The sequence below is a fragment of the Ammodytes marinus genome (genome assembly GCF_949987685.1).
Source record: "Ammodytes marinus genome assembly, chromosome: 15".
NCBI classification, from domain to species: Eukaryota; Metazoa; Chordata; class Actinopteri; order Uranoscopiformes; family Ammodytidae; genus Ammodytes; species Ammodytes marinus.
Window position 1 is genome coordinate 17128262 of NC_137219.1, and position 15372 is coordinate 17143633.

A 15372-nucleotide genomic window follows, 5' to 3' on the forward strand; every position below is an offset into this window, starting at 1 on the left:
TAAAATAGTAAACCACCGTATAGGCCTACTATTTTAAGTGTTCATTTAATTTTAAAATAAATTATTTTGCATAGGGCTCAATAACGAGGCCTATAGTTTATATACAATTAAATTAAACTCATTCGTGGGTGCAACATTTTGTAGCCTAGCCTATATCATCATGGCAGTGACCTATTTTTTCATAGTATTAATAAAAAGTGGAAGTGTAAATGCCTATTCGAATATACTATTTAAAAATAAAGAACTCTCTTTATGATAATAGCCTACATATAGGCTATAGTCTAAATAGGAACAAACATTATAGGCTATTATTGTTGAGGCCCTGTTATAGGCCTAACATCAATATTATACATACATAGTATGTCCCTCCTGTGAGTAGTGCTAAATGCTCCAGTCGAACATTAAGTCTGTGCATGTTGTTGCACGTTTGAATCCTATATTTTAAGTTTTGAACTGTTTGATCCTCCACTTCTCACCACAACCGCCGCTGCAGCTCTGATGAAACGATGCCGCCTGGAGGATCCTGGAACTCGCGTCACCATGGAAGCGCACAGTTTGCGACAATGTATTCGCCATTTTGCTGCCTCGGTTTGTGTGTGTGTGTGTGTGTGCGTGTGTGTGTTGTGTGTGTTAGAGACTGAGTGAGTGTGAGCTGCTCTCTCTGTGTGAATACCTCCGAAGCTTCCAAACATTCAACACTCCAGATACCAGCTAAAACTAAAACCAGGGAAGAAAAATGTCCGCACCTAAGAAATCTGTAGCTGCCGCAGCGTGACATGAACATTTGGACGACGTAACATTTGGATACTCTTGTCGAGCGTCATCGAAGAGGGTCGGAGGACATGAAAGGTCTATTTTCGTGCTGTTTTTCTAACTTTGCTAGCCCAGCCAGCCAACATTAACCACCAACGCAATTAGTGTGGTAACGAGTTAGCTTAGCGCCGTTTGAACACTGTTGTGGTTAGCTACGGTTCTGTGTGACTTTAGCTAACTAATTAGGCTGCTTAACGGTAACGTGTAGTCAGGGGTTGATTGTAAGCCCGTTATAGCCACGAATAAGTGCCGTACAGCTGGTTAAGAGTCCAGTTGACTCACTAGACAGTATTGTGTTTTAACAGTTGCAGTGAATAACGTTACGTGCAGCAGGAAAGGTTATCTGCGGGTAACTAGGCTACCGAGCTTGACAGCAGCCACAAGTGGTTGAGTCCATTCGCTCTAATCTAACGCAGTTCATGGTAATCGATCACGATGCTGATGAGTTGAAGACACTTCATCTGCTAAAAATACGTGCAGTGAGGTTTATGTGTGTTAATATACATTATAAACGAGGTTCATTTTGTCATCTCCTGTTAATTGTTCTATGTTGTGCCTTCACAGCGTGACGAACAGGAGAGTGGTTGTCTCCATCACCAAACCACTCAGGATGAAAGCGCAAAGTGAGGAAGAGGAATGTCATTGTCCTCGCGGGATTGTGTTGTTGGCCGCTTTGGATTCTCAAATTTGACCCCATCATCAACTAGACCGTCAATAATGATCCCTGGGCTGATCTCCCAGGAGTTACATGGGCAGCTTCTGGACCTGAAGAATTACCAGAATCGCACCAATGGGGTGGAAGAGCTCAAACGCATCCTCTCAGAGGTGGACATGAAATCAGTCCCCTCTGGCAGTATTGTGGAGTTCATCAACTTTCTCCCGCGGCTTCTGGATGACAGTAACTTTAAAGTGTTGTACGGCACCTTGCAAGCTTTAAACTTACTCATTCAGAGGCTGGATGCAGGTGTAGACAGATATGTCAAACAGATAGTCTTGGTGGCTCTGAAGGCCCTGGGGGACACCCGCACCCTCACTAGGAACGAATACATGAATGTGTATCGACAGCTGATGAAAACTGTCGCGCCGCAGCTAATACTGGATCTCGTCATCGGCAACTTGAAGCACAAGAATTCAAGGGTCCGGGAAGATGTCCTCAACATCATTATGGCAGCTATGCTCACTCATCCTAGGAAAGATTTCAACATCCCCAAGCTTTGTTTTGAGGTTGCACCCTACCTGGCAGACAGCAAAAGGAAGGTGCGTCACGCCGCCCTTGAGCTGTTTGCCATTTTTGACTATTGCCTTGACGCAGGGAAAAGGCAGCCTCTGATGAAGGCTGTGGACATGGTGGAACTCAATGAAGACGCAGAGGGTCTTATGGCAGCTGTACAGGCCAGACGAGCGAGGCACGTCCTTCCCAAGCTCTCCTCCGAGGGGATAGTGGAGTATGGCCTGGTGGTGCCCAAACCGGGACAGAGGTTATCGCCGCAGTACGGTTTGGGAGCAGACCTGGACTGGGTGATGAATGGAGGGCGAGTCAGCAGCGCCAGGAGCCACAGGACCGAGTCGGACTGTGAGCGGTTGTCCGGCTACGGCAGCCTGGGCTCCCTTACAGACGACTTTCCCCTTCAGAGGAGGATCGTCAGCGCGGGCAAAGGAAAGAACAAACTCCCCTGGGAGATGTCCAGTTTGTCAGCCTCTGAGAACGACCGGCAATCCACTATTACCACACCCAATGGAAAGGGCTCTGAACAGGTGGGCTCCGTCGTCACAGTCTGGGTTTGCCAATGCTCTCATTTATCTGTTGTGTTACTGAAGTAATCTTGGACCATTCACAGATATAGCAGCAATATTATTTTACTAACTCTGATAGTGTGGTATATTGTAAGTCAGTTTACACTGACAACAGAGATAAGTTTTGTCCTTTCAGTTCTCATTGATCAACATTAATTAAGCAGCTATGGAATCAACAAGCAGTGTTCACCTTTTTGTTTTTATCAAAACACTCTCTGAAATCCAAAGCAATTAAGGGCTTAATCAGTCAGTCATTTGTGGACGGCCCTTGTAGGACCACCAAAGTGTTTCTCATTTTGACTTTGACACGACAGAGCACTTCAATGGCCAGGCAGTTATGTTGATTTGTTCCCAATCAGTAGGCAAGTGCATTCACTGCAACAACAATCATTGAAAGAGTGTCTATTTTGTGTGCTTCCCTTTTTCTGCCTTATTTTAGATAACGGATAAACACTAGTCCTCGGCAAGAATTAATTAAATCTAAAAAAATCTGTGCTCTTTACTGTTTATCTACTGTCATAATGGTACCCTTGTTGTTAGAGCAACCTGAGTCACCGCCAAAGGCACTAGTCCAGAAAGACTGAGTACATCTTGGAGATAGAGCTTAGGGGTAAAACAAAAAACTAAATAGAGTTACATTTTCTCATGATGCAATTTGGATGGTGCAGACTTAAATAGTTCTGCAGTGTCCTCTTCAAACAAAATCTGCTTATTTTCGTGAATGACACCTTAGATAGACACGTCCTTCGGAACATATAATCTTGTGAGCTTTAGATAGTTATTTATATAAAATAAATTAATCTCCTTCTGGTTACAATAGGCTGCATTGTATTGTTAAATATGCCGTTTTCAAAAAATAAAAGAGATAGAGAGAGAGACATGACTCCAGGAACAGACACTATTCCTGGAGGAACTACAGCAGGTGACTCATTCCCACTGCACAGTGAAACTTGCTGCCAAGACGATCATCCATTGTCTTGAGAATAAACCTTTGTAAAATCAGGGTTGACCTACCACTTAAATTTGTGTTTAAGCAAGGAATGTGGAATACACTACATTGTAATTAACTAGTTAACAACCCAGACTAAGCACCCATCAACTCCAGTACATGCAGGACTGTCCTTTGGTAGAGATGAGTGGCTTTGTTTCATGAGGAATTAATTGACCATATTTTGTTCTGGAAACTATTGTCCAGCTTAGAGCCTCCTTTTGAAAGTGGAAAAAACCCTGTGTTTACATCAGTGCCTGTTTCCCAGCAACGCTATTACCACACAGCACACTTACCGAATGGGGAGTTAAACATAATTGGTAATATCAGGAGGTTAGCCTGTAAAACAAGGCGTATTTACAGATCTAGTGTTGATTGCAATCGCACCAAGTGCTTCACGGTGAGTGCTGATCAGATTGTAGGCAGTGGGTCTAACCTCAGCCACGGTCTCTCTCTTTCTCTCTGAATGGCTGAGATGAATGCACTGATGTAAACAATTCTCCCTCCACCTGATTTAATTACAGTTGACAAAGATTTCACAGATTGCAGTTTGAAATTTAGAAGTTTAGTCTGTTTACAGTAGCAGGAGTTCCATCCTAACGTCAGTGTCTATTGTCAGAGCTGGCAATGTATCTGCCACATCCCTTTGTTCAGGCCGGAGGATGGAATTACACAGACTCCTGCTTGTTGACGTTAGTTATCTGAACTTCTTCCTCTGTTGTTGCTATTAAAGGTACTAACTGTCTGCCTCCTAATAGGTGGCCAGTGATGATTTCCCTCCCCTGTCCAGGAAGCTGAGTCCAGAGTCATACATACCAAGTTTCAGTAAGTGTCAATAATCTCTTCCCTCCACGCTACACTCACATTAATTCAATATGAAGTGAACAGTCAACTGGTTTGTCATGGTCAGCTTCAGCCGGCCCGTACTCAAATTAGAGCGGCCGTAAAGTGGATTAGCATGCTGAGTCAGAGGAGTCAGCACACCACACGGCACCAAATGCCCTGTCACAAGGAGACCATTCCACTATACCATTGACCAACTGTTTAATTTTGTTTAACTCTAGCATGCTAATAGGTTATGTACACAATAATAATAATAATAATAATAATAATAATAATAATAATAATAATAATAATAATAATAATAAAAATATATTCGATTTATATAGCACTTTTCTCGCACTCAAAGCGCTTGAATCTTGACAGAAAATAGTCATCAAACTCTTATCACTTCACCCCATCACATTGTCAGATGTTGTAAAATGTAATCTACTACAAAAGATTTATACTCTGGTCAAATGTCAGTGGCAAGAAATTCTTGCAATAGAAAATCAAGCTTAGCAACTGTGCTGGTGTTAATGTATGGTTGTAGGTTTATAGCAACGTGTCAAGTTAAAAATGAAAACACCCCATGACCTACCACATGTTGTTCCTCACCTCCAAACAGACTCTTGGTAATTCATTAATAAATAGAAATTTGCTTTTGCTTTGCAAAATGCTTCCACTATTGTGTAGTTGTCCAGTTCTTTCTATGGCTGCAGCTGTGTGAGACCCTCTCTGCCTACTAGCCTCCCGTCTGTTCTCCCAGGCAAGTCTGGACTTGAAACCCTTTGAATTTATGGCTGCAAAGTTTGCCAGCTGTATTTACCACGCCGTTAAGCAAACAATCTAATCATCATCATCAGTCTAATCCCTCCAATTCTTTCAATCTTTAGTGAAGATGTTTCATATCATATTCAAATCATATTATTAATCGAAGGATTTCTCATAAAAATACTTTTCAACCAAAAGTTAGGAATATTCGGAAACGTTGTTGGAATCGAGGCACAGACATTAAATTAAGTTTAAATAAGGTTTTAGAGGAGGACAATGGAAAGAGTAGAAATTAATACTAGACATTGTTCAACAATGCTAATGGTTTTTCATGATACAACCAGTAGTAGTTCATAATGTATTGTGCAACCCTGTCAGGTGTATAGCGTGAATCGCAAATTATACTTTCCATCTAGGTTCTGCAGAGTCTGAGAAGCCACAATCTTCCCGAAGGAGGGCGTCCCCTGCACGCCTCAGAAGAAGTGGGAGCCTCAACCTAGACCCCGACATCTTCAAAACCACCAACTTCTCTGAACCAGATTTTGGTAAGGACTAATTAACTCAAAATGATGTGTTTATATTTATAAAAATGTCCACCCCTGCCAAATTCCTTTTGACGTTTTTACTAGGGCTGTCAAATTAACGCGTTAATTTCGATTAATTAATCACAGAAAAATTAACGCGATTAAAAAAATTAACGCAGATTAATCGCACTTCTATAATGCCCTTTGACCCGGTGCAAAAGTGGTGCGTAGCTGCACCGAGCTGCACCTGAAGCAGACACAGCCCGCGCGGGTGAAAGGGAGAAAAGTAAAGAGAGAAGCAGGGGGCCGAGGGCTCTATAGACGGTTTAATAAGCATGAAGGTAGGAAGACATCTTACTTTATTCTCCGCAGCCAGTGTCTGTGCATTATTGATTTAGTGGGTGCAACAATGTAGGCTAGGTTCAAAACAGTATCTCTCAATCTTTCTCCCCGTGTCTCAATTTTGTTTGCTAGCTGTCTCGTCGTCCGCGTAAACGTGTGTGTGTGTGTGTGTCTGTCTGTCTGTGTGCGTGCGTGCGTGCGTGTGTGTGTGTGTGCGTGTCTCTCAATATTTTTGCCTATGAGTACTGCCTATGGCAGTGCAGCGCTGTCTGTTGTGGAGACAGAAGTTACGAGAGACGGAGAGGGAGAGTGTGAGAGAGAGAGAGAGCGAGAGAGAGAGACTAGCAGGCTATACAGCTGTTTATAAACAGGTATAAAAGTGTCATAAAAGTATGCGATTAATTTAGATTAATTAATCACAGAGCCTGTAATTAATTAGATTAATTTTTTGAATCGCTTGACAGCCCTAGTTTTTACATAAAGATAAGGTAGAGAATAATAAAACAGGAAATAACAAAGAACTTTAGTCCTTTTAAATGGACCAACAGGCATGAACCATGTTTCCACCTCCATTTTTTGCATGGTTCCTGACGTGTGTGAATAACCTGTCTCACAGTGACACCCAAGGGTCGCATGCTCTCAAGGAACCCCAGTGTTGAGCGCACGTTTTCCCTTCCCTCCAACCCCACCACATCTGGCTCCTTCCTTCTCCCCTCCTACCCGCTGGCTTCACTCCCAGGAGGCATGCTCACGCCAACACTGTCCCGCCGTCATGCAGAGTCTGCCCTCTCTATGTCCAACACCTGGCCCAACAAGAGAGAGAACAGCCCTCGCAACAGAGACACCGGCCCCTGGGGAGACACAAGTGCAGCAAAGGGTAAACAAATATGATATATGGGCTGTTAGCTGAATATAAAAATTATTGGCCTCTTTATGTCAACTTTTTTTTTTAATTCTCTCTGTCCTTAGGTGACCACCCTCTCTCTAGCAGATGCTCTCCCCGGCCTCTTTGTGCGTCCCTCGTGAGTTCTTGCTCCACTTCGTCGTTTCGTCGAGCTCTAAGCAGCACCAGGACGGCTCTTTCTATCTCGCCGGTTGTCCCTACAGGAGAACAGGTCCAGTCTCATAATGGCCAGAGGTCCAATGCTCCAGGCAGCCCTCAGAGTCAACACCTAGAAAGGGACCTTCATCTGAATCTGAGCCCTGATAGTATCAATGCACTGAACGATCCTCAAGAGGATGATCTTATGGACATGCAAGAGGTCAGAAAACTCTTTGTCTTTCATTTCAAAAATACTCTAAATATGGGGCTGGCATCTGAGAGTTACCTGAGAGATACCGCTTTTCCACCAATGTGAACCAGGATCCAGTTCCGGACCGCTGCTAGTGCCAGCTCGCAGCTGGTTCAACTTGCGATCTTGTTAAGAACCAGTTTGCTTTCACAAAGGCTAAATACTAATTCTCTCCATGCTCATATGTGCCAATTTGTGTGTTCCAAACAGATGCTCCACTCCCTGCGCTCATTGCGCAACAGTGCTGCCAAGAAACGGGCCAAAGTGAGCCTTAGTGGTTCTGATCCAGACAGCCCTGACTCAGCTGTGAGGCTGGACTTTGGTCTTGATTCACAATCACAGACCTCTCCCAAGCTTACCACCTCAACCAGTGAGAGTGGTCTGTCCAGCCTGAGCTCAGTTGCCAACTCCAGCTTCAATGGCATCAAAAGCAGGTAAAGCATCCACAGGGTTCTGCATTTAGCTTAAATTGCTATTGAATTCCTTCCACCACTGCACATGGTGTCTGCCTTTGGTTAGACTCATATTTAAGCTGAACATTGTGATCAATAATGTTATGCTTACACTTGCAGACTAGATCTGATTGGGCGTTGATGCATCTGTAGCAATCATAAGTAATATTAAAGAGGACCTATGATACTTTTCAACTTTTATGACCTATAAACGTTGTTATAATGATTTATAGTCATGTTTAACCATACTAGCGTATCAAATAATTACGTACATGCATTTAGACGTATTCCCTGCTTACCGTCTGGGGTGGTTATGCAGAGCACTAAACACTAGGGCAGCCGGTCGAGAATTCACTTGTTCAAATTTCCGGGTATTGTGTCGTCACGTCCCCGGATGTTTCCATGTAAGGTAATGCTGCTCAGGCAAGCTCCGGCCAAGCCCCCACCTTCCTCTCGCAGAAATCTCCCTGCGCGCTGCTTGAAATGTTCCGGAAGGAAGGTAACCAATCACAACGGAGTGGGGTTTGCAGGGGGAGGGGGGGGGGGGGGGGGGGGTGGAGAAGCTCAAGGCAGTGTGTGGAGCAGACTGCTGTGTGCTTCGTGTCAGGTTGCTCTATAGCAGTTTTTAACAAGAAATTAAGACCAGAAAAGTAGTATAATAGGAGATCTTTAAGGAGAATCTCTGCATTGTCATGTGGAAGTGGCATTTATTCATGACCTATGTAAACACAGGCATAAGATACATTATGACATGTTTTTGAATAATGCATTCTTGTACAAGTTTATTATGGGTTATGTTTCATTTGTAATGAGCTGTGATGTTGAAACACTTTGGTACCTTGGTTGACAATGTGTTGAACAGTGCTAAGCAGTTTTCCAGCATAATTTCTCACTTGTCACATCTGTCAACAGCTCTGGAAACTCCTCTCCAGGAATTAAACTGTGCATTGGAGGATTGCCTCCTGCAAAACCGCGGACATCTGTGTCCATGGATTTCAGCAGCCTTCAAGGTATATAAGGGAATAAAACGGTATCGCCCAATCTGTTTTATTGTTTAGCTCCTTTTATTAAGGTTTGTGTTTTCTGTTTCCTTCAAGGACTGTCTCAGAGAAACGAACTATCGTCTGAAGTGGGTGTTGTTGGGCAGAGAGTCGCCTACTCCAACGGGACAATCAGAACTGAAGAAGAGACGAGAGGAGTGTCACCTCCGTTGGTCAAACCAACCTACCGTGAATCAGTCAGGACTTTAAAGCCTGCTAAAGGTCGGTCCACTTCAATGGCAAACAGAATAGAGATTTGAACTGCTAATAATAGCAGTAAAAGTATTAATATTAATACTGCTACTAATGTTATTGATGATATCTATGATTCTCAGGATCTCAGAGCCACATCAGCAGGACCTCACCAGCTACAGACATGCCTGAAGGAGTCATTGGAAGAGGTCAGTTTTTTAAGAAATTCATTTTTGATTGTGGTATCTTAGAAGCATAGTCAACATTTGGAGTGTGGATTGTTTTCCCATAGTCCTCTCCCGAATGCAAACACAGAACGTCCCACTGTCCCTTGTCGCAATTTAATTGAATTAGACCCTCATTTCTGCTGTTGTTAGGAATGGAGAAGGTTTGGTTTCCATCTCTCTTTGCATACATTTTAAGTTCTCTGCACACATCCCCTTCATGTCTCTTAGGTATGTTTGGCACTGGAGTGTCCTCAAGCCGTCCAGGAGTCTCCTCGTCACCTGAGCAGGGCGATTCTGTGGCCGTCTACAGCCACACTCTGTCTGGCTGTCACCTAGACAGTGATGCCAGCCCTCGTCCAGATGAGGTTAAGGTTAGTCCCGCTTGGTAAATCATAGTAACTAAATCATACAAAGTTTCCAGTTACCAAAGTCCCACCTGGTGTGTTCTCTTCCAAATGTGTGTGCCGCAGAAGGTGAAGAATGCCAGGCATGGACGGGACAGGGTGAGATTGCAGGGTCTGGATCAGCAGGAGGGGCAGTTGAGTCAAGGGGACCACACACGAGACAAGATCCGCCACAGAGTCAGACAGATGCTCTCTGACTCCCCCACAGAAGAGAATAGAGCATTAATCATCAAAGGTAAGATAAATACTGTTTTGATTCTGCTTGAATGTATTTAGTTTTTCACATGGCTTCTAAGTCTGATTTCAATTCTAGTTAGTTTAACTTTTTCTGAAATGTTGGTTAAAAAATACACTTGTCTTAGTTTATCATCTGCCTTAAAACATGTGTATTATATTTTTCTATTTGTGATGACATCTTGTCATTCCCCTGATGCTCAAATAAATAAGTTCTATGTAAAACTCCAATTTGTAGAAAAATGTCTATCTACTCAATAACACAATACATAATAAGGTATTGATTTGTATCACTTTTGTTCTCATATCACACATCTCATGTAGATCTGCATCTGAACGGCAGCACACTGACCTCCACCAAAGCAGACCTTCTCTCCGATGAGTCGACTATCAGCCCCACCAGTCCTGTGAGCCCACCGGGACCCCGAAGCCCCATCAAGTGCTTCACTCCGCCCCACCAGCCCAGCCCCCCCACGGTGCCCCCCAACCCTAAAAACACATCCCGACTTAGGAGGGCCCCCAGCCTCAGCAGAACCCGACCATCGCTGTCCCACAGCTCAGGTCTGCTCTTTACAACAACCAGAAAATGTCACTTTGTATCTTTTATTATTTAGTTATATGTGTTATGATATTAAATGTAGTTGTATATGTATGGTCTGACACTGGCTTGACATTTAGCAGTATTTCCAACGCATTATAAATAGATGAACTGGTGCATTATCAGGTATTTGTTCACATTAAATGTTGGAACGTTAATTAGACCGTCAGAGCCATGGTTCAATAAGATGTTTGCTTTGGGTAATAATGTGCCACAATGCTTTGTTTTGACAACCTACCGTTAATGCACCGCCGCCCACACCCACACACGGCTTGTTTTCAGACTGATAGAGATGTAACATGAGACCGAATCTATGTTTTGTGCTGTGTTTGATGGGCCGTTTTAGATGAGCTTTCCCCCAGCACTACGGGCAACAAGAAAAATCTCTCAGAGCCTCCGGAGCTGTGTCCCTTCTCCAAGCCGGACCTGGCACTGACACAGAGCTTTAACCTGCTGAGCTCCGAAGACTGGTGAGAAACACTACAACGCATGTTACAGTATCCTGCCTCAGTGCTTTGGAGGAGAATAGTTTTCAAACTGAAACTCAAATCCAGGGGTCCTACAGAAAAATATATTATGCCATAAAAAGTGCATTTATAGGTATCAATTACCTAAGGAATTACATAAATAGAAAAACAGTTTATATTACAGTAATTTTAAATATTGTGATATTTGTAGGGCAGCAAAATCCTTAGCTATACATTTATATACCTTCAGCAAAGAAACCGACACAACAGCATATTTATGTTTGGACAAGAAAATCTACAGAAAATGGCAGCCAGCCGTCTTTTTTTTTAATTATCTTCAGGGAGAAGAAGATCGAGGGTCTGACGTTCCTGCGCAGTCTGGCTCACTACCACTCAGACACACTCCAGGCCAGGCTTCACGATGTCTGCCTGTCTCTCATTCAAGAGGTAATTGTCACAATAGTCACATTATTTAGACTCCATCTGAATTTGAACTGCTTCGCTCCTGATTCATATGTAGATTGATATAGATTGTTTTCTCATTGTTTTAGTAATCTACCAGTATTCATACCCTCAGCATTGACTGCTGGGTGCTTAATGTTTTTGTCAGTTAGATACCTTTTTATGTCAATCTCTGTTTTTCCTGTTTGGTGCTACAGTGTATCCTGTTAATAATGTCCATCTAATTCAGGTGAAGAACCTGCGGTCGAGCGTGTCGAGGGTGGCAGTGTGTACGCTGGCAGACCTGTACACACACCTGCAGAAGGCAATGGACCAGGAGCTGGAGGGGACAGTGAAAGCTTTACTGCAGAAGGCTGGGGAGTGTAACGCTTTCATCAGGCAGGATGTGGATGCTGCTCTGGAGTGCATGGTGCAGCACTGCACGCCCACTCGTAGCATCAATGCTCTACTCTCCGGAGGGCTCAGGTCAGTATGTCTGAATGAGTGGAAAAACTGTAAAGTCTTTTATCGGTTTAGGTAGAAAAGGGCCATAAATATACCAGACCTTCTTAACACCAGATATATATTTTTTTTAAGTGATTTGTTTTCCCCTTTTCTGACAGTCACCTAAATGCAGTGGTCAGAAAATGCTCCGCCCATCATCTGGCTAATGTGGTAGAGAAGATTGGTGCTGCCCGTCTTCTGTCTGGAGGTAAAGATCTAACCGACAGAATCTTACCCGCTGTCACCAAACTCGCACAAGACTCCTCACAGGAAGCCAGGTATGGAGAGACTCCTTTTTATTGTTGCTGCATGCATTTTCAGACAAAGCCTCATTCATAATAATTCAAATAAACTCGTGGTTGTTGTTTACGGTGGTTGCTGTTGGATTAAAGGATTTCTAACATTTTGTTGCCCCATCTATGTTGATGGGAATAATAAACAAATTCCCCAAAAAATTCAATATAATATACTACAATACTGTTAATAAGTAATAAGTAGGCCTATGATATATTGATAATACCTTCACTTTCATTTATGCATTTTATAAACCAGAATGTAGATGTATTTTATATTTGAAACCGGTATCTAAAAATAAAATGTACTTTTCTAGCTCATCACCTGATAAGCCATTGTTATTACTGTATATGCAAATGCTGTCTGATTTCTCACTATTATCCTGGTTCCACCCACAGGTACTTTGGGCGCAAAATGCTGCTGTTTATGTCATCTCACCCTGACTTTGACAAGATCCTGGAGAAATACATCCCCACCAAAGACCTGCCGACGGTCAGAGACACTGTCTTCACTCTCAAGACAAAGGTACAGTGTTTCCTCCTGTGTGTGTTAATAACATTGCTGTTTGTGCTGTGGGTCACTCACTGTTCTGTGTGTTATTTTAGGGTCTTGGTGAGATGCCCCAGGACACCCAGTCAGCCCGGGGCAGGCGCTCCCATCCAGGCAGCGGTACAGTCAGAGCCTCATCTCTCACAAGAGAGCCGCTCAACCAGACCAACAGGTGTGTGTTTAAACAGCAGTGTAGAAACTAAATTCAGCCTTTAATGCAGAGTAGTGGCTTACACACAAACTGCATCATACATCTGGACAGAGGTATAAAGGTTAACCATTTGATGTGTTTTGCACCATCTACAGGGATCCTAATAGCAATTACAGCTGTAGATCTCAGACACAGAGTATTGCTGACAAGACCGAATACATCACGCAGATCTCAGGTCTGCTGGGTTCAAAGGACTTCAGAGAGAGGATCAAAGGTATTGACCAGCTTGCTGCTGACTGCCAGCACAACCCCAACATGGTCATCAATAGTTTATATCCGGTCAGTACTATTTCTTTTTTAATCCTATTGATACATCACATAGTGTATGTCATTTATGTTATATGCTTTGTCATGGTTCTCAATTACCATCATACGATTCTGTTTCATTGAAAACACGACCAAAATGCCTCTATTTCACCTTCTGTTCTTCTCCCTCCTCTTTCCCTTCCTTGAAGGTGATTGATGCCTTTAAGGCCAGGCTGCAGGAGTCCAACAGCAAGGTCAACCTGCACGCCCTCGAGTGTCTACAGAAAATCACCCACTCGTTGAAAAACCACCTGTCCCAAGTGATCAACATCCTGGTCCCAGCAATCGTGGACAATCACCTCAACTCAAAGAACAACGCCATCTACTCTGCTGCTATCGGAGCTATTAATGCACTTATCTCAAACCTTGGTACTGATTTGGAGCATTCACATATTCCTGGTCTTATTGGGTGAATTGTCTTTGTTTGATGGTGTGATTTTCTTTTTTTCCCCATGACAGATAACATACTTCTTCTTCAGCCTTTCTGTACCAAGGCTCAGTTTTTAAACGGCAAAGCAAAGGTGGATCTGATAGAGAAGGTCGCAGGTATGTTTTCTTTGTAATAACTCTTAATGCTGTAGCTGGTTTTCTCCTCAGCCATCGAAAAATTGGTTTCTATGTCCGACCCACCTCCTGTGTCTCCTCACGTTTCAATTTCCAGTTCTGGTGACAGAGCTCTACCCTCGCAAGCCCCAGATGGTGGAACAGAAAGTGCTGCCCTTGCTCTGGCACCTCCTGGGCACCTCTACCCACAGCGGCACCATTCATGGCCGGGGCGGCAGTGTGAGGGGTGCTACCGCCAACCTGTGCCAAGCCCTTCACGCCCAGATGGGGTCCAGCCTGAGTGAGTGTGCTGCCTCCTCCCAGCCTGCCAATATCCATAAAGGTTTAAATGAGGTCCTGAGGACTTTATCCTAAAATGTCAAATAGAATCCAACCACATCCAGACAATGGAAGAGAAGAACATTAACACTGGCCTTACTTGAAGACAGAGATGTTCTACATTTCTTACAGTGCCTGCACTTTTATATCAATAAAGAGAAAGTCCTTTATGAAATTAGGAGCTCTTCTTCTTATCTCAGTGAGATTTCCTCTGGTACACAAGCATGGACAATTGTAACATAGTGACATCAGATCTTACACATACTCAACCTGCTCTCTTTGCACTTTGAAAAGGTAGCTCATTATCATGATCGGCTTCATGAGTTTGACATTTCCCCCATTCTAAGATTGTTGTTGCTTTTCTTTATAATCGAAACATGTACTGTAGACAAATCAGACACTATTGCAGAATGTAAAATTGAAATGCACAAAAAGACAGGGAAGAAAGCAGGGACCTGAAAGATGTATATTTTTGCTGTTTCATCAAATGTGATGTGATATTTTTAAGAATGTTGTATGTAGTTGTTTTGAAGACTTGTGAATTGAGATTAACAAGAATAGTACAAACTACTTTTGTACAGCTCAAATGTGTATTTGCACAGTATTATCTTAATCTGTAAACATATGCTGTTTGATGGTACAGTTTATAATTTATCTATTGTGTAATGGTATAAAAAGTCCTGTTAATGATGTGCTGAGTTGGTACCGTTTCATTTAATTTTGTTCTTTTTTTTGTGTTTTTTTTGTTTGTTTTTTGCATGACCAAAATTTACTGGCAGGATCCAAATTGTGTATATTTTTCTTAAGGACTTATGAATATATATGTACACTGATGCCTAGATCAAGGTTGGGTTTGCACCGATTCTCCTGGATGGGGAGAGCGTGTAAGGAAGAGGAGTTGAGCTTAAGGCCCAGCTCTGATTCTGTCTCAGTTTAGTGCCAGTCTTCAAGTAGCCTTTTAACCTATTGTTAAATTATATCGAACTTGTTTGTGAACAAGAGCAAAAACAGATTGCTATATAAATAAAGTTTTATTTCTGTAAAACTAACTTCCTGGTGCCTCATTCAAAGTTGAATGGAAATGGGTTAGAGGGGAATCAACCACAGCTATTGGCTAAACCTGACAGTTACATTTGACTGCTTTTTGAAAATGTAAGGTGAATTAAATTATGTCCAAGAAACACACATATTCCTTTTAAGTTACCTAATTTAAATTTAATAAGAG

At 42.8% G+C, this 15372-nt stretch overlaps 1 protein-coding gene across 1 annotated transcript; it reads left to right on the forward strand.

The window, feature by feature from the left end:
- The first annotated feature begins 644 nt into the window (after positions 1–644).
- On the forward strand, positions 645–15157 carry togaram1 (TOG array regulator of axonemal microtubules 1). The gene is made up of 23 exons (XM_080042808.1): positions 645–849; positions 1378–2568; positions 4354–4420; positions 5605–5733; positions 6671–6931; positions 7024–7316; positions 7557–7780; positions 8711–8808; positions 8896–9060; positions 9174–9239; positions 9486–9628; positions 9728–9896; positions 10220–10456; positions 10840–10963; positions 11302–11407; positions 11652–11887; positions 12025–12183; positions 12598–12724; positions 12805–12920; positions 13055–13238; positions 13415–13634; positions 13725–13811; positions 13927–15157. The coding sequence occupies exons 2-23, from the start codon at positions 1450–1452 to the stop codon at positions 14181–14183; spliced, it is 4587 nt and encodes a 1528-aa protein (XP_079898934.1). The 5' UTR covers positions 645–849; positions 1378–1449; the 3' UTR covers positions 14184–15157.
- Positions 15158–15372: the final 215 nt, after the last annotated feature.